This window comes from Macrobrachium nipponense, chromosome 13 (genome assembly GCF_015104395.2).
Source record: "Macrobrachium nipponense isolate FS-2020 chromosome 13, ASM1510439v2, whole genome shotgun sequence".
In the NCBI taxonomy this organism is placed as follows: Eukaryota; Metazoa; Arthropoda; class Malacostraca; order Decapoda; family Palaemonidae; genus Macrobrachium; species Macrobrachium nipponense.
The window spans coordinates 100,110,487-100,131,169 of NC_087206.1; the positions used below are offsets into that span (position 1 = coordinate 100,110,487).

The following is a 20,683-nucleotide window of genomic DNA, read 5'->3' on the forward strand; positions in this document are numbered from 1 at the left end:
CTTGTCCATTTCTTCTTCTGGTTTGCCTCTGTAGCTCCAGTCTCAGGTTGCTGGTTACTGTTGTTTTGGTGATTAGTTGCTGGATGACCTCCAAGTACCTAACCGTCCTCCCCGCTCATTGGGATGTATACCTGGCTGCCGGACGAAGCTCCTCTGTTGCCAGAGGTTTCATTTATGTTGTCATTTAATTTTTCATTTCTTTCCGTTATTGCTGAGTTTTGGTATTTATCCTATTAGCTGGACCCTACCCCATCAGGAATAAGTACTCACTTACAGCTGAGTAGACTGAGGAAATTGTGGGAAAGATCCTTTCCCAATGAATCAGTGCCAATTAGAGAAGTCACCCATCCAACAACTGACCAGCCCCATTGTTGCTTAACCAGTCCATCAATGAGCCAAACCACTTTGCCACAGTACCCATTATTATTATTACTATCATTATTTGGTTAAACATCTTAACCAGTCCATCAATGAGCCAAACCACTCTGCCACGGTGCCCATTATTATTATTACTATCATTATTTGGTTAAACAGACCAGTGCAAACTTATAGGTTGAAGAAATGTGCTGACATAGTTTAGGCCAGTTTCTTAAGCCTACCAAAATGTAGTTTTTTAAGGTATTTACTTGGAATTACTGTTGGCCTGGTTGTGGCTTGGCCTATATCATTGTCAGATACACAATTATGGTTAACTTTAACCTTAAATACATTAAAAACTAGGCTAGAGGGCTGTACTTTATTATGTTTGATTATTGGAGATGGATGATCAACATACCTTGTGCAGTCCTCTAACCTCAGTACTTTTTAAGATCTCAGAGCAGACAGAAAAAGTGCCAATGGACAGACAAAGCTGCGATATAGTTTTCTTGTAAGAAAACTAAAAATAAGCAGAAAAGGCCAATAAATGTCTTAATAAACAACAGAATAAAGTTCTCTTAGGTGGAATTGGAAAGTAGGTGAGTAGCGGAGTAAATTACAGAAGGAAGCTAGTGATTAACAAAAATTGGTAATCATGAGAAAATACTATATGGTAATCCTTCAATTATCCAGATTAATTAGAGCCAAGGGCCTTTTGGATCATGGTATAAAAAATATAGGGGTGTCCAAGGGCATCTTTTTACCCTTCCTTACCTAACTTTGTCAATACCACAAATGCAAACATTCAATATGTGTGCCTTAAAATAACCATCACACTTTAAACTGAAAATTTTATGTAAAAGGCATTTATCTATTTTTCCCAATATTTGTTAAACAGAAAACTATGCCAAAGGCATTACTTACTTTTCCCCCTTTTTGGTTAAACTGAAAACTTAATGTAAAAGCAAATTTGGCATTTTTTTCCCCATATTTGTAACAAAATATGTTACATAAATATGCTGAAAAAATATAACCCCTTCTTCTCTCCCTTGTGAATGACAATTCATCAGGTAGGTAGCATCAGTCTGATTAGCCACAGCCTACCTTGGTTTTATGACCGTTTAATGTGTATTTATACAACAATTTTATCAGTTGTTACCATATTGTATTACCATACTTGAGATACAAAATCTGTGTGTGAACTACAGTGGACCACCCGTATTCACAGGTGATACGTACCAGACCCCCCGCGAATAGTTAAAACCAGCGAATACTTAGAACTGCCTATCTTGAAAGTTCAAATACCAAATGTATACTTTAAGTTACTATCCTATTATTGCATTAATCTTTGAGATTGTTAATATAATTTCAAAGTCATCTTAAACATTTTACCATTGAAAATATATATGTACAGAGAGAGAGAGAGAGCACAAGCATAGGCCTATCGATAGAGATACTTAATTCATTATATTTACTTTGAGAGATTGAGTGATAATATTTTTTCAAATGTGTTTTAAAAGTGGAGAGAGAGAGAGAGAGAGAGAGAGAGAGAGAGAGAGAGAGAGAGAGCAAAATCTGCTTACTTGAAAGCATAGGCTAATTTATAACTACTTAATTTCATTATATTTTCTTTGGAAGATTGAGTGGTAATATATATTTTTAAAGTTTTTTTTAGAAGAGGAGAGAGAGAGAGAGCGATAGTATTAGACGGACTGGTGATGGGGAAAGGCAAAAGAAAGATTGGTGAGTCGGTACACAGATACCTGGGAAACAGTGATATGGCTGCCAAGATCGTGCTGCACGAGAAAAAGCTGTGTTAAGTAAAAATATTTATTACCACAAACAACTCAATATGTATTGCACAGACAAAGTTTTATATAGTGCAAAAAATGCTGATGTGTTGAGAGATCTTTCAACCTCGCAGCAAAGTAACGCAGTCGTGTAGGCTAACTACGAACTGCTTTGTAATGGGAGCATAGCCAGAAAACCTTTGAGCTGGCATGCTACTTTAACCTTGATAAAGATTTATTTTTTTTTTTAGACAGTAGCTTTGTAAACAGCAGCTAGCATTCGTTCCATGTCATTGTCAATGTAATCAAAGTGTGAAATCCGTTACGTAAGACTATCCAGTGACTTGTGCTTTCCCGCTCAAAGTTCTAGGGCTCCTCCTCCCATTATAGAAAACGCTCTTGCGGATGCAACTAGATTTGCGCAACCTACCTTAGCTGTCGCAACATTGACTGCCATTGATGCCGACTAACTTTAAATGCTTTGGAATACAAACATAAGTTTGTAGAAGCTGAAGTAATTACATTCACTACTTACGATGATGTAATATTTTTCCCATTCATGAAAGAAAACTAGTAAATATTGTCATCGTGATACATAGTACTACAATCAGAAATTCTCATTCCATGTACCAGATCTCTATGAACGAATCCATCTGGTAAAATTCCACACGCACACACACACAAACACACCTCCGCAAATAGTTAGAATCCGTGAATAGTTGGAACCCCTATAAAAATGCTTAAAACCTATTTTATTTGTTAAAACTCAAGTAAAACCTACAAAAAATTTGTGTACCTGGTTTTTTAATTGTTTTATCACAAAAAAGTGCATTTTATGATAAAATTGATAAAAAACAAGAATTTGTGGATATTTCTCAGAAAAATACCACGAATAGGTAAATTTTCCGCGAATAATGCAAGGAAATGTTCCCAAGAGAAATCCACAAATGTGTGAGTCCACGAATCTGGAGAATGTGAATACGGGGAGTTCACTGTATATATGTATATGAAGTCTGTAATAAAAAGGAACAACTGAACAAAAGTGGTACAGTATTTACTGTACTGTACTACAAAATATCACATGAAGAATTGAAGGGTTTTCATTGAAACTGATGAACTTCAATGTAGCAATATCACACATCCAGTGGAGAATGAACAACAGAATTTTAGAATAATTGGATTACCACTCTTGGATAAATTATTTTCCAATGTAGTTTATCCACTGAATGTTTCTTTTCTCTGTGACTCAACATGATAAATGTCATTGTTTATGAATGTGAAATACTTTGCAAATGTAAGGAATGCTATGCTGTAGTAGCATCTGTTTTTCAGAATGATATGTTGTAAAATTTGATAAAAGTGGAAAGTTTGGACTATATAGATTTAATCATGATGTAATGTATTGTATCCCTTTATTTCCAAGACCAGTGGATTGGACCCCACATTTCGTAAGGGTCTAGTCCATGTCACTACTTGTTAAAACTGTAGAGAAACACTCTTAAGCTTATGCTCATTGGCTGTTTTCTACTAATTTGCTATTAATGGCCAGACATTTTTGTCTATAGTACAAATATTGGTTTCTGATGGTCTTAAAATATACTGCCATACACTGCTTGGAAAAACTTGAGTTGAAGATTGTCTTTTATGGAGTGACATTATTGTTACCCTGGGAAACCATCTTGAAAAAAAAGTATGCTGTGGACTAGATTTTTTTTTTTTTTTTTTTGTATAAAGTGATATCAAATATTTATATAAATGTATTCATTTATAGAAATCTAAGCTATGTCCAGTAGACGCTTTAGAAAAGATAAGTTTATTGCTAATGACTAACTAATGGTTCAAGAAAAGTTATATGTACATTTACTGAAAGGGATCTTGTGAATTGTTTGATATGTTGGTCCTTTTAAGGTGTTTCTTTTATTATTTCTTACACTTAAAGTGAGTTGTATATTTGTGCCTCTTAGATGATATATAAGCATAGGAGATTTAGTGTGTAGTGGTTTTCATATTTATGAGAGTAAAATAAGTTTGCTGTAGCTGTGGTAAAGTCAGATTTTTCTGATCTTTCCAAGATTGGTCATATAAGTAGGACATTACAGTACAGCATTATCCTGTATAGCACTTTTAGTGTAACTATTTTTGTTATTATATTGTTTGGGTTGAAAATACCCAGTGTGCAAGCACAGAATAATGCAAAAAAGCACAACCAAATTTGACTTCTCCATTGCAAAGCAGTCTGTTAGTTGTGAACCACCAACTTAGTGTAAATTTTATTCTTCCCTTTTTCATTTTTGGGATGTAATCATGCATTGCTTTTGAAGATTTGTCAAAGTTTATATACTATATAGCTCTTGAAATATTTGATAAGGACACAATTTACATAGAGTATTTACATGTACTATATATTTTGAGCATTTTTTTATTTACTCATTTTGTTAAAGTATGTAATTACAATGTATTATGAAGGGTTGATACTGAATGTGCAAGCACTATGTTTCATACCAAGATTAGGCCTTTTTATTTTGAGTGGGTTGTTTGAAATGACCATCGTCACTTTCTTATTTCAGTAAACTGTTATCCCCAGCCCCTTACATGAATTAGATAGTTAATTGTTAGCTCCCCCATTTACGTAATGATTTTATAGATTTTTGCTCATTATTATGTATTCATTTATCACTTAAGGTAAAGCTTTGTAAGGAGACAAGAAGGGTTAATCTAATCAATGCCAGATTCTCTCTTTAATTTGTTGACACTTTCAGACGCCCCTACGAATTCCTGCATCTTTGAGCCGGATTTATCATCTGATCCCCATAGTACACATATAGAAAGGTAATAATTGTTATTGTATCAATTTTTTTCAGCAGCTTATACTTTTTCTTTGATGAAATGTTTACGACAGACTAAAATTACTTTGATTCTCCGGTCTATGATGTATCTTGTTACAACAGTGACCTGTATAGTATTTGAGATTAATTTTTTAAAGGATTATTTTGTGTTGGAGTGAGCATGTTCAGTCATCTTGCCCCTTCCTTCAATACTTTTGCTTTCACAGAAGTATGAAGGTGTGGCATTGCTTCTACTTTTGGGGGCTGTAAAAATGGAAAAGCAAATAAACTCTTGTAATTTTTTTAAAACTTTTCTTCTTTCATCCTGCCAAATTTGATAGTGCATTATAATATGTTGAGTAGCTTATGTTGCTACCTTAAAAAAACTTCTTTTTTTTTTCACTCCTGTAATTTCAAGCACAAGTAGAGAATGTGTTGTGCGGTAGCAGTAATGCATTATGAATTTATCACTTGCAGATAGTTTTGTTGGCTAAGAATTCGAGCCTTTTTATGACTCAATTGTTAAAATATTATTGAACTATATACTGTGGAACTGGAAGAAGCAAAAAATAAATTTTGAAAACTAAAATCTGCAGAGGCCAGAAAATTTCCAGTTTGTTGCAAGTTTTACAACAGCCACCAATCTTGGTTAAAAAAAAATGTGCGAAAGGTATTTAGTTTAATTTGGACTGCTCCCATAGAATATCAGATTATAATGTCATCTTGCCCCAGTAGATTAGCTTCCATATGTAACTGAAAATTTTATTTATGATTAAGATGTGATTCTTCAACTCGCAAGTCTGTACTACTGGGTTCTCGTTATGAGTTTCCACTTTGTTTCAGTAATACGTTTATTAGTGAAAACTATTTTTATAATTGCTTACATTTTTTCATTGCAGAGAAAAAAGCCAAGAATTAGATTTTCTTTTGCTTGTGTAACTTAGTTAGGGTAAGCCAATCAAGTATAAAAGAGCCCATATGTATCTCTGTTTGGTGCTTTCATGAATAGAGAAGATTTTGAATAGTTTATAGTTTTGTTTGCTGCTGAAGTAGGAGAGCAACTATGTAGCCCTCAGACTATAATCTCAAAGGAACCAAATAAAAAGACGTTTTTCAAAATAAACATGGCAAAAGATCCAGAAACACATGCCCAATTTTTAAATTTTGATATTTGTGTTTAGTTTAAACCAACTGATAATTATGTTTTTAATTACTTGCATGTTCTGTGAGTAGACTTTGAGCCAGTTATTAAAATCTTAACAAGTTCGTGTTATAAAAATCTTTCATCTTATCTAGTCATTGTAGCTGGTTGTCTTATGTTCCTTGCATATTAGGGTTGTCCAACAACTTGCTGAGAAAATTGTTCGCGGCACTTAGCCTGGGGGAAAGGGTATCCCATAGAATGAATGATCCTTGCTGGGAAATAAAAGAACTTGAGAATATAAGAAAATGAAACAATCAGCTGGAAATTATTAAGCTAACATTTGTTCATGCTTCATATGCTACTACGTGTATGGAATATTGCTGGTAGGACATTAAATTGAGTATCCTTTAAATAAAAAGATCTATAGGCTTTCATGCTTTGGTAACTCATTTTTGTTATATATACTCGATCATTATTAATATCATAGAAAACTTTAGCTTTGTTTTATCATGGTCTTCATTCCACCAATTTTGAGCTGCTGATAGATTAGCTTAGTTAACAACCTGTTATTACATTTATGAGGGGTTTCTCATCTTTGTCTTCTCTTGGTTTCAGACCCCAGGGGTGTTTGCCGGGAGAGGTAGTCATTGGGGAACCTGAGGGTCCTACTTCCTTTGATTCTGGCAAGATGAGAAGCCCCCATAGTAATAACACCCAGCTGGTAGATGTTGGTAAGCAGGAGGCAAGTGATGACAGTGACTGTTACATAGAGGATGATTATGATCAAGTCCCTCCTACTTTACCAAGGGAAATGCAGAGCTTAGATGTTCTTAAAGTATCCAGCCACATAGCAGATTCTCATAAGCATAGCCAATCTCAGTTGTGTGAAGTTAGAAGTCAGGTTGTCCGTGTAGATGAACAGACTGTTTCTGGTAGGAGTGACTGTTACAAGGAAGTTGTACAGACAATTAGCACAAGTAAGTCTCATGATATGCATCTTCCAAGTTCAGCTCAGTATGGACCACCCAAAGTTGTACCTCACATACCCAAGGAAACAAACTTAGAATTAGGTGTTGGAGATAGGCATTTCACAAAAGCTTCAAGTGACAGGGATCCTCAGCTTTCTGAATCAAGAAAGATGGTTGTAGGTGTTGTATCACAGTCTCCAGAAATTGTCAAAGTAGGTAGTGAATCAAAGTCCCCTGAGATTGTTGAGGAGGAATCGGAAGAAGTTATGGAAGACAAAAAGACATCCCAACCACAACATTCTGAAGTAGCACAAAATCAGTCTCTGCAGAGAAGCATGACAACTGAAAGGGTAGTATCTCAATCTTCAATGTTTTTGGAAGATGTAGAAGAAAGTAAGCAAGAGGCGTCCGAAAGCTTCACGATAGTTAGTAGCAAAGTTACAGACTGTGAGGTTTCAAATGTTTGTAATGTGTCTGGTTCTAATCATGTTAATAAAAAAAATGTTGCAGTGGTTCATGGAGAAGCTGATCGCAGTCATAGGGCTGTAGAGGTACCGAATCTAAGGGAAGTGTCTCATGCAAGCAAGATATCCAATGATGGGTATATAAACAGAAATAATGAAAGTAATGGCAAATGTCCGAAACCAGTACAAGATTCTTTGCTGCTGTCAAACCCCGTACGAAACTCTGATAAGGTACAGTATCAGAGTATTGATGACAGACATTCAGGATCTATTGCAGAACACATTTCAGATGTCAAGCATGTAAAGGAGAATGGAAGTAGGTCTGAGCAAGTATTACCTGTTACAAACAAAGACACTGTAGTTTCAGAAATAAGGAGAGAGTTACCAGATCAGTCTGATTCGGAGCAGTTGGTCTCGAGTAGTGGCATGGGTGAGGGTGTAGATGATAGCCATCAAATAATGGATGAAAACTGTGACAGTTCGGCTAGCAATAAGGTGGGGTTGGGCACAAGTCACGAAGGGGAAAGTGATCATGAGGTAGCTCTAGGTGACAGCTGTAGGGATGACCCTGATTTGTCAAATACCAGAGAGGAAGTTGAGGAAGCAGACTCTTCTTTATCAGAATTTGAAAAGAGTTGTGCAAAACTGGATGCTAGTATGTCTGAGAATGAGGCTATTGAAAGCAATACAGAAGTTGGGAGGGAGGCAGTAGGTGAAAGTGGTATGCAACAAAAAAATGTTCCAAAGAGAAAACGAGAACCATCTCAGAAGAGAAGCAAGAAATTGAAAGTTGGCAAAAAACCAGACGACTCAGAAGAACCAGCAGAGGATAGTGATGACCTACCTGACTTACTTAAAGATACCACATCAGGTGAGCTATTATATATAACTGGTTTGGCTTTTGTTTTGAAAATTGTGGAATTCTGTTATGTAAATATTTTTCTTGGTAACTTTTGATTGGTGATATAAATTGCATGCTTCACATGGCCATGTAGATGGTCTTGTTAAAACATCTTTTTGTAACTAAGCCTATTTATGAGGGAATTGTTTTATGGCGCAATTTATATTAATAATTAAAGTTTAATAAAAACCAGTAAGGTACTAATTATTAAAGTTCACTCTAATCTGGGTTTCTCCTTTCCCACCGTTATCCCTGCATTAAGGGGTCAGTTGCCTGATGCACCTTCTGCACTGCCTTCTATGAAAGGCATCATCCTCCACCAAACCTCTGCTCTCCACATCTTCCTTCACTTTAATTTGCCATCTAATTTTCTGTCTCCCCTTTTATCTTATTCCTCTAACAGGTGCCTTCCAAGCCCTCTTCACTCCCTCCTTGTCATCCATCCTCAAACACATGCCATACCACCACAATTGTGACACTCTTATTACCTGTGTAATCTTTACTAAGCCTGCCCTTCTTATTTCATCATTTTCCAATCTCTCGGGCAAGGGATATTCCCATAATCTACCTCGGCATTCTCTTCTCTATTCTCTCAAGCTTTACTTCCTCTTTTCTTCTTAGAGCCCATGTTTCTGCTCCATACATTAGCACTAGTCTTATCACTGTGCTATAGATCTTGAATTTCAGCTTGATTGGCATTTTCTTATCACATACTACTCCAGCTACTTTGCTCCACTTCCTCCATGCAGCTTTTATCCTTCTGTCAACTTCAGTTTCACATTCTCCCTCTTGGTTTAAAGTAGGTCCTAAGTAGTATTTAAACTTTTCCACCTGTTTTACAATTGAGCTTCTTCTTTCTTGCAATACTATTCTGCCTCTGTCTGCCCTACTGCTCACCAAAACCTCTGTTCACATTGTACAACAACTCTCACAGCTCTTCATTCCTGATCTCTTCACTTAACACATCCATGACCAGCACAAGCAAAAATGGGCTTAATGCTGACCCCTTATGTAATCCAACAGTAACTTCAAAGTTTTCTGTTTCCCCAACGGCTGTTATTACTTTTGTGCTCTTTCTTTGATATATCATCTTGACCAGCCTAACCAACTTCTCTGGGACTTTCCACTTCCTCAAAACACCAAAGCATCACTTCTCTTGGGATGCTATTGGTCTCTCATGAATCCACACTGCTACGATATACCTTTAGACTCTCCCCCCAGTTCCCTTGACATTCCTTCCTCTTTCCATACACAGGCAGTCCCTGGTTATATGGGGGATTTCCATTCTCGGAAGGGTGCTGATAAGTGAAAACCGCCATTAACCGAAACTCTCTGATTAATGGCGCTTATTGCACCAAGTTTCAGATAATGGTGCTGATAACTGGTTAACGGCGCTTCCGTTAGGTATGTTATGACACCATAACTCTATTATCAGCACCTTATGGCGCCGATAACTGAATCTTGGCCCGTTATGGCACCATAAATCGCTGATTTTATGGTGCTAGACAAGCACCACAAAACCGGATCGCCATTAACCAAGTCCGTCAATAACCAAGGACTGCCATTAGCTTTTAATAAATCCTGCATCCATTTCCCCCCCTCTTTACTTAGCGATTTGATCATTTCAATTTGGATCTCTGCGATGGACCTGGTGCTTTATCATTCTTCATTTTACTTAATGCTCTTTTAACATCTGCATCCTGTATCTCCATCGCTGGTCCCTCTACGCTCTGTGCTTCCCCCATCTCCACTCTCTCATTTTCAGTATTTAAAAGTTGTTCAAAATACTCTACACCTCTTAGTGTCTTCATCCCTAAACAATATATTTCCATCTTTATCCTTGGTGACACCCAATTTACCCAAATCCTGTCTGCCTTTTCCTCAAGTTTGAAATATTATGGATATCCTTTTCTCCTTCTCTTGTTCCTATCCTTTCATTCAACTGCTCTGCCATCCTTCCAATAGCTATATCTACCCTCCTTCTCATATTTCTTTCCTCTTCTCTGTACCGTTCCTTTGCACCCTGTGCATGCCTTGCTTTCCTGGCCTTAAATGCTTTTGATTTTCTTTTCACCTCTCCATTCCACCACCACTTTTCTCTCGACACTCCATATCCGCTGGTTCTTACTACCAGTTCCTCTGCTTCCCCCACACATATTTCTCTCATATCTGCCCAGATATTTTCCACTCTGTTACCCTGTCCAGATTCTACATTCCCCCTATCCAGCAATCTCTCTCTCACAGTCCTCCTAAATTGCTCCCCCTTTTCTCCTTTTAATGTCCCAAATCTTAATTCGAGGGGTCCTCTTTCTCTTTATGGGTTTTTTACCTCTCATTTCAAAATCCATCACCACCAACCTATGTTGTTTAACACTTGCTTCTCCCAAGAGCACTTTGCAGTTCATCACGTTGCTTTTGTTGGCTCCTCTAACCAGGATGTAATCTATTTGGCTTTGCACTCCTCCACTTTCATAAGTTATCAAGTGCTTATCCAACTTCTGAAACCATGTGTTCATACATGCTCATTCAAAACTCTGAGCTGTCTCCAATATGTAATCCCCATCTTCATTTCTAATTCCAAACCCATGGCCTCCGTGTACCTCCTCGTACCCATCGCTTCTCTTTCCCACCCTGCCATTTATATTGGCTCCTATTACCAGTTAATGGCAATCTGGTTTTATGGCACTTGTCATGCGCCATAGAATCGGCAATTTATGGTGCCACAAAGCACCAAGTTTTGGTTATCAGCACCATAAGGTGTTGATGATAGAGTAACTGTGGCATCAACTTCCGAGTTTCGGTTAATGGCACCCACCAAGAATGGAACCCCCGCTATTAACTGGAGACTGCCTATTAGTTTCTCCTCCTCTCTCACTGTTCTAATGATTGCCTCAAACTCCTGTCTAAATACGTAATTCTTTCTCTTGCTCTTGGCACCCCATCTGAGGAGCGTATGCTGATATTATATTTACTACTTTGTCCCCTATTATTACTGGACTCTTTAAAAGCCTATCATTTATGCTCTTTACTTCTACCACTTTTTCCTTTCAGTTGGTACCTTCTTCTATAATTCCAATTCCATTTCTTTCCTCTCATGACCTGCTGTAATAGAGCTTATACCCATTTCCTATCTCTTTAGTCCCATTCCATTTCCATCTAGTCTCCTGCACACAAAAGAAATATATCGTCCCCCTCCTCTCCATCACATCCAGTATTTCCCACAGTCTTCCTGTTAGAGTACCAATGTTCCACGTATCTGCTCATATCTTCCACTCTTTCACTAACTTCTTTGGCCACAGTTGTAACCCCTGTGGTACCCCTTGTCCATTTATCTCGCTGGTAGGGAGATTCTGACACGTGTTGCTTACAGGGGATGCTCTAGCCGCATTCATATTCCTTAAATCATCCAGCATGGTTTATTGTTTGGAAAAGGGGGTTTTTACAATTGTATGCCCTTGCTGTCACCAACCAGAGTTATTGGCGGTGGGCCTTACCTTTGACTAAAAAGTCCACTTGCAAGGCAGCAGTTTCCACAGTTATTGGCAGTTGACCTGGCCTTTACTAAAAAGTACGACTGCAAGACCGCAGTTTCCTCAGTTATTGGCTGTGGGCCTAGCCTTTTAATGAAGAAGTAAGATTGCAAGGCAGCAGCTGTCCTTTTAGTCGCCTTTTATGACACGCAGGCCCTGCGGTGTTAGTACTCTTACATCCCTACCACAGGGATATCTCTATAATCTTGAGTTTGTGCTTATGTAAAAGAAGTGGCAAATTAGACTTTTCTGCCAAACATGGGATTTGTAATTTATTAATGACTGGCGGTCTTTTCAAAACTAAATTGTTACCGTCAGTATTTACTTTTTATTTTGTATAATTGACAAGGGTAAGTGATAGCTTTCTGTAATTCTTCAAGTAGTTGAACTGTAGTAGCATGGCCTGTTTGTTTTAACAGGAACACTAAACTGTGCTTTCTTTCTCAAGGTGTGCTTTGGTTGTTACTAACTAGAAAAAAAATCATGTCGGGTAGGCTTGTGAGCATGCAATCTTAGTCAGCCAAGTCTTGCCCACTGTGTTCTCAGTTGTATTAGCACCTTCCTGTGTTGAATGCTACATACATTGCTTTTTTTGTGCTAGTACCCCTCCTATAGGTAGCCAATTAATTTTAGAATTTGTAGAAATTTGTGAGATTTTGGGGCATGAGGTCTAGTAGTTTATTTATTTGTGGTGTCCAAACTATATGGCTGACCTTTCTCCTTCCTTTGGTTTGTGTGCCTCATGAATGTACAATCCCATGTTTGGTAATATGGCTACTGTGGAGAAAAATAAGCTCAAGTTCAGGCGTTGTGCTGGCAAAGGCAAGCCATGAAGCCAGTTTATGTCCCTGATAGCAGTAGACCTGCACTCCACATACCTTGTGTATTTTGTGCCGGGGGGCTATGGGGTTGGATGTTTTAAGGTATTCAAAATACATCAAGTGTGAAGAGTGCCAGGCATCTCGGTGGGCCTTATATGAGAAGAGGAAGTATAAGAAGGGCAATCCTGTCCCAAGGAAATGATGATGAGTCCTTCACCACTCCCTCCAGTAGATTCCTTCTCTGCAGGCAATGCCTCCTCCTCCCCCAACTACCGTCTCACCACTGTCATTGGAGACAAAAGAACCTATGCCAGGAAAGATGGAAATGAAGGTTCTGTAGTTCCTGGCAAAATGGGCAGTTGTTGCAGGTAATGTTGATTAGAGACAGTCCTCAACCCATCATATATATATACCACTAAGTCTTTATGTTTAGCCTACAAGGCTGGCATGAGCAAGAGAGAGAATTTATTGCTTTAATCTCTCTGAAATGTTAATCTATTTCTCTTTTCTAGTGAATGACAACAAAACAATTTGTTTGTGTTTTTGTCTTCCAAAGATGTATATTACCTTTGCTACGCATTTTTAAAACGCTGCACACACGCACACACAGTGTGCATATGTGTTAATACCAATTGGTTAAAGAGACCCAAATTAGTAGTACGTATCTTTTCCAGAGGGTGAGAGAGAGAGAGAAAGGACTTAACTAAGTATTTATCTATGTATCTATCCATTTCTCAATTTACCCTTTGGCAAGAGAGAGAGAGAGAGAGAGAAAGGAAGGAAGGTGGAAATTAATTTGATCAGGGAGTGGCAACAGGTACCCTTGTTGTCAGAAAATGTTGAATAATGTGATGTATTTGACAAATCCCCCCTCCCCCACACTTCACAGCTTGCAAGAAAAGATTTGTGGGTGATTTTTATTTGTTTAATATTTTTGAATGACTTACTAACTAGAAATACATAGATATTGTAATAACAGTGTATTATTATTATTATTATTATTGTTATCATTATTTTTATTATTATTATTATTATTATTGTTTGAAAATTAGTACTTATTAGGTAAATCATTTATTTATTATACAAAACAAATAAACATACATATACATAAAAATTCTCTTATCTCAGTAAAAGAGAGAGAGAGAGAGAGAGAAAGAAATCTGAAATAGGAAGGGGAGAATGAGAGATACAGAATTATTTTTATTTAATGTTATCATTTAATCGTATTAGAAAAATATTTGAAATTAGTTAATAATTTTTCATCATAAAAAATGTATTTAGTTATAAAAATAACTTCAAAATACACTACTTATTGAATATTTCTCGATGAAGAAGTCCGCGAATTGCCAAAATTTTTGCGAATAATTAATAGACTGGTTTCACAGAAAAATCCGCAAATCTTGAGATCACGAATATGGGGATGTTTACTGTTTACTGTAATCAGTTCTATTAGAGTGGCAGTATATCAGCAGGTTATCTGTGGTGTTCCTTTGTGAATAATAGTACAATATCAAAAGTCACAATCCTGAATTCAACCTTTCCAGTGAGACATTTGAAACCTTAGCTTATTAGCTTTTGATTCCAACTATTTTATTAATGAAATTCATGCCTTTTCAGTACAATCACAGATAAGAGTACTATTGGCTTCTTGTATATACCAAGGTTTGTAGCAAAGGTGCATACAACTTGTTCTTATTCACAAGCTTCTCCAACTTTTTTTATTCTATCTTTGCTAGTTTAACTAGAAATAAGGAAGACCCAACTCTTTGCTTAGATGGGGCCATGAGGCATTGCCCTAAGAAGAGTATATACCTGGAAGAATGATTACATTCTTTTAAGAATACTAATATGGAAACTTATTCAGTATTAAACATAACATCCAAGAGGTACCTTTCATTTTTTGTGCGCCATTGTTTAAAGAAATTGGATCCATAAATCTTTGGATATGTATTTTTGTTGTCCTGTAATAGTCTCGGCTCAAGTTTTATTTGGACTTGAAAAAAGAAAATTTAATGACCTCTAGTTAAAAACTGAAGTCCACTGAATACTATTCACCCTTGCTCTAAGGATTCATCAAGTCTCGTTTCCTTGATTAGTGATATATTCCCACTTAAATAATATTCAGGCAATCATAAAATATGGAATTTAATAATATTCAGGCAATCATAAAATATGGAGTTTGTTTTTTTGTAGATACATTTTTTTCAAACAAAATCATTTTTTTTTTTACTTTACAAACCCATTACTTTACAAAAGTGTCCCACTGTAAGGCCTTTGTTACACAATGTTGGAGATGGGTGACAGGGAACAGATTTAAAGGTTAAATAAGAAAACTATCCTAATTTATTAACCTTAATACTACAATGTGCATCAAAAGAACATTAACCTAATTATTAATATTAATATAATATTACAACAACCATCAAAAGAACCTTAACCTAATTTATTAATCATAATGCTAAATCTGTGTTTGTGTTGGTTTTCAAAGAATCATTCAAAGCCTTGCTGTCAAATAAATCAAAGAGATCCAATGGTATATACTTTACTCATAGTTTCCCCTCTCACATCGACTTCTTCAGTAGCCTTTTCTCTTCTTTGATTCACCTCAAATTCTGTCTTCCTCTGAGGTGATTTCTCCTTTTCTTATTGTATACTCAAAGTTCTACATTCTCAGGAATAGTTTTCTGTTACTTCTGTCAAAGCACTACACTTCCTTGCAGAAAACTGAATCTGTGTATAAAAGCTGAATGAATCATAGATGAGCCTTCTGAAAATAATTTTGAATACAATGAATATCTTTTCACTAGTGCCTTATTGCGCCCACTTACATCTTATCTGCTTATTATCTCTTGTCCTCTTACTCCGTCAATGCTTTATGATAACAATGGCTAAGGAAATGACAATCTGTAGACAATCAGCTGGTTTCAGCCTCTCCAGGTGTTCGACTGATTTGTTAGTTGCTAATGGAAATCTGTTACAGGCTAAAGGGAACTTAACCATCTATTACTCAACTGTAACAAAAAAAATAAAAAAAAACAACATGAACCTTCAAACACATTCACAAACAAAGACATACATACAAAACATAAAGAACATCAAGTCTTCAAACAAAGCAAACGTGAGAAACTTAACACAAATTTCATCATACAAACCCACTTTCCAATTGCCAGTACACCACCTCCCTTCCACAGATTTTTGCTGGTAAGACCATTCAGAGAGTGACTAGTTTCACCTGGGATGTTCAGGGATTTGGATGGGTACTCAGACTATTGGAAGATTTCTGCTGACTTCAGTTTGTATATGGAAAATTTTTTTTTCATTTAATAACTTGCCAAGTAATTACATAACCATAATTTCCACTTGAATGGCCCCCCTCATTTTGGGACCACCTTGACGTGGTGAGGGGGTCTCTCGAACCTCAGGAATCTCTTCCCAGGTTCGAACCCAAGAGTCCCATATGACTTTATATATTTTCGAGAAAACTTATGTGGACTTTTCCATTTTTGCCAAAATTTTTGAAAGCAAATAATGAGAAAACATGTCATGGCTTAACGTGGGGTTAAATCCGAAGCTAAATAGTGAGAACTGTGGTAGATCCATCATCTACCCGACAATGTTCGGACCTATTTTTCAGGCGGAACTATTCTGTGGAGCTGGACCACGGATTCCAGGGGGGGCCTGGTTCTAGGAATAGAACTCTCGGCATTCTATCCAGTTTGCCCATAATGTGATTAGGATGGGGATAATTGTATTAACATAATACTCTTAGTCCTAGCAAGCGGGTTCTGCTTACACTTGGGCCATACTAATCATGTTATGCCATCCCCTTTTGGGGTAGGGTAGGGATGCGGACATTTGGGAGTCCTTTCTCACTTGTGCCTTTGGCAGAAGATTTAACTTCGCGAAGGGCCAATGATATCTTTTCAAGAATTTTTTTTTTTTTTTTTTTTTTTTTTTTTTTTTTTTTTTTTTTTTTTGTAAAAACTCAAAATTTATGAACTGTGAAATAAATGATTTGAGTACCCCTGGGCCCCATGATGGAAAAACTACGGCACAGTTGATGACCATTGGCACGTCACTCCCGAATTTCCTAGGTACTGCCACAAGCAGTGAAAGTACTATAAAAGATACAAAGGAACACCCTGTTCCAAGTAAAGCAGCAGAGCCAGAAAACCAAATAGAGTGCATAAATAAAAAAGAAACAAACAAAAATAAATTGGTAAACTCCAATATCGTAACAATGGAACCATATATGATGAACAATAATTCTGAATTAGAGACAAATAATCCTCCCAGCAATACAGAAAATATAAAAATCATAATAGACAAGCAACATACATAAAACAAGGACCAAAGAGAAACAAAAATTACCGACTTAATCCCACATTGGTACATTTTGATGACCTCTTTGGACCAGACAATTGGTCAAGATTTCTAGTCCTCAAAGCTGACAACAAAATCTCAGCAGCGATGCTAGAAAACAAATTACTTAACATATATCCAACACAAGACATGGAATGCAGACACATCAAGGACAATGAATGGCTTATCCAAGTAACCAATAAAAAGCAGTCCACTGCCTTTTTAAGTATAACAGAAATAAATAATATAAAGGTAATAATTACAAGCCACGAAACATTGAATTATGTACAGGGTACAGTCATTCTACCCAATAGCGAGCAGGAGCTTCCTTCAAAACAACTATTGCTAGACTCCCTAAAATTGAGATATAACAATATCCACGATTTAGAAATATACTCGATTTCAAGTAGGAAAGATAAAAGTAAAAATATCAACATTGCCAAAATAAAATTTACAGGCCAAGACTTGCCATTTAAAATAAAAATTCTTGGACAAAATAGAGAAGTTCGTCCTTTTGTTCCTAAACCATTACAATGTACACAGTGCTCAAGGTATGGACACACATACAAAAGATGCCGTAATAAAGCTATATGTGCAGTCTGTGCATCAGATGACCATACCACTAATTGGAACTGTAATCAATCAAAATGTATTAATTGTGGACTAGCCCATCACGCAAAATCTAAGGAGTGTTCATTTACCAATATAATACAGAACTTCAGTTGTTAATAAATAGGACAGGAATGTCAGTCATGGAAGCCAGACTTGAGCTAAAAGTAAGAGGCGTTAACAATCCATCCAAAACCCCCACCTTTTCAAATGTGACTAAAAATCAAGACATCAAACAGCACAATGACAAACAAGATAGTATAAACATGGAAACTGGATTTCATACCAATAATACTGAAACCCAAAATAAAAATGATATTACAACAACCAATACCACCACTAACATAGATGATTCAGTTATCCATGGAAAAGAACTTCCAATAGAAGAAGAATTAAATAATGATGATAATCGAACTGGCAAAAAGAAAAGAATTCTAGAAAGAACCCCACCTAAGGGAAAAAAAGTAAATATTGAAAATTACAATCAATCCAGAGAGACTCCAAATACACCAGGAGAACATTTTAAAAAAGATATTAAACTAACCTCATCACAAGTGGAAATACACAATTACCCTCAATCTCAATCAAACAGCCAACATCTGGACAGTAAAGATCACTCTTTACAATTTCCATCAAATAATACTAATGAAAATCATACCATTAAACCAAACCAAAATATAACTATCACCCCCCAACCATCCACAAGACCGAAATATCCCATTAACAACAAAACAAATAACCCCTCAAACCAACAGTCCTTATCACTACAGAAAAGGAACAATAGAATTACAAAACCAGAAATTTCTAAAGCTAGACCAAAAACTTCTGAACCAATAATTAACATTACCAAACATGCTTCATCTTGTGGTTGTAATGAATGCTTTGTAAGTACATATAACCAACTAACTAACAAGACAGAGGACACAGTACGAAATTGTATTGACAATTTTACCAAATTAAGGAGGTGCCCTTTAACACACCAACATGAGAACGAATTATGTTCTGAATCCTTAAAATACAAAAGGAAATTATAAAATCAAAAATAGACTTATTAATATTCAACTATGAAAAACAAACAACTGCAGAATCTAATAACCAACATACAAATACAATGATTAAAAAACCACAAATAAATTCAAATGCATATAAACTACGAGACAAAGTAAAATCAGCAATCAATTTACAGAATTTAACACCAATTCCTCCCAATAATGGAATATAAAATCATTCAATGGAATATAAATGGTCTCTTAACCCGACTACGTCTGGGTGAATTACAAAGAATCATACGAGACCACAACCCAATGTGCATATGTCTACAACATATAGGAAGTAACCCTACAAATATCCAACACTATAAAATTGCCTGTTATTCACCAACTGACGGTGGAAAATTAGGCACAGCCATATACGTTCATAATAGCATTACATATGAACCTGTTGACATACCATCTATGCCATATCAAATAACATCAATTAAACTGTATATGCCTGATAAAAGTAAAATTACTATTTGTAATTTATATAACCAACCAAATTTCAATGCAAATTTCAGTGATTTTTTCTGAACTTATTAGCAAAAGTATACAGGAACCACTACTTATAGTAGGAGATTTTAATGCACATAATCCATTATGGGATATTAATAACCCCACTGACACATCCGGAATCAACATAGAGAATACTATAATGAAACACAACCTGTATTGTCTCAATGAAAGTGAAGTTCCAACATATTTTTCAAATACACACCTAACCTTTTCTTCAATTGACATTTCATTATGTTCAAATGATGTAGCGGAGAAATTTGAATGGAACGTCCTAGACGATTCATACACAAGTGACCATTTCCCAATCATTCTGAACTACTTAAGTAATGTCAAAATATTGCCACCTACAAGATATAATATCCAAAAAGCTAACTGGGATGAAAATATTTCCTATACACACGAAACATACCACCATTCCCACATAATGAAGATCACAATACTACATGTGAATCCTTCTCAAACTTCATAATAAATGCTGCAGATAAAAGTATTCCAAAAACCAAAACACATTCCACAAAATCCCCTGTCCCATGGTGGAATCCAACATTAACAACATTAAGTAAAATAAAACATATATTGAGTCGCAATCTAAACAGACTCAAAACTCGCCTTAAATCACTCAACAAAATGCCCTATAGTATAAACATATTAAACAAAATAGTTATAACAACATAACAATTAACCACATTAAACCACTATATAACAAATATACAGCCAAATTTAGAAAAACGGTAATAGCTGAAAAAATCGCATCATGGAAAGAATATGTCTCAAACATATCTTCAAACACATCCACAAGGGATATCTGGCAAAAGATAAGGAAAATCAATGGAAAACATATAAGACCTCCAAGAAGTGCAATACATTTAAATGGAAAAATATACCATGATACTTATGAAATATCAAACATAATTGGGAAACATTTTGAAAACATCAGTGCTTACTCCAGCCTAGATACACATTTTCAAAGTATCAGAAAAAAAAAGAAAATATAATACTCAATTTTGAAACTCTTGAAGACCTGGAATATAACTATATTTTTAACATGGATGAACTAGATAATGCCATCAACTCTTGTCATCCCTCTGCACCAGGATATGATAAAATATCATTTGAAATGATAGAAAAATTAGCTCCTATAGCTAAATCATATTTATTAAAATTTTACAATAGTATCTGGCTAAAACGTGTCTTTCCTGATAAATGGAAACATGCCATAATTATTCCAATAAACAAACCAGGAAAGGATGCAAGTAATCCATCCAATTATAGACCGATATCTCTAACAAGTTGCCTATGCAAAATCTTAGAAAAAATGGTTAATGCACGATTAACGTATGTAATAACCAAAGAATCCATTTT

At 36.0% G+C, this 20,683-nt stretch overlaps 1 protein-coding gene across 1 annotated transcript in view; it reads left to right on the plus strand.

Annotated features, from left to right (window-relative positions):
* LOC135225224 (uncharacterized) overlaps positions 1–20,683 on the plus strand; it is a 255,163-nt gene that overhangs the window by 107,004 nt on the left and 127,476 nt on the right. The window contains exons 5-6 of the mRNA XM_064264547.1: positions 4,907–4,976; positions 6,732–8,419. Of these exons, the coding sequence (XP_064120617.1) occupies positions 4,907–4,976; positions 6,732–8,419 (1,758 nt within the window). The remainder of the gene's footprint in view (positions 1–4,906; positions 4,977–6,731; positions 8,420–20,683) is intronic.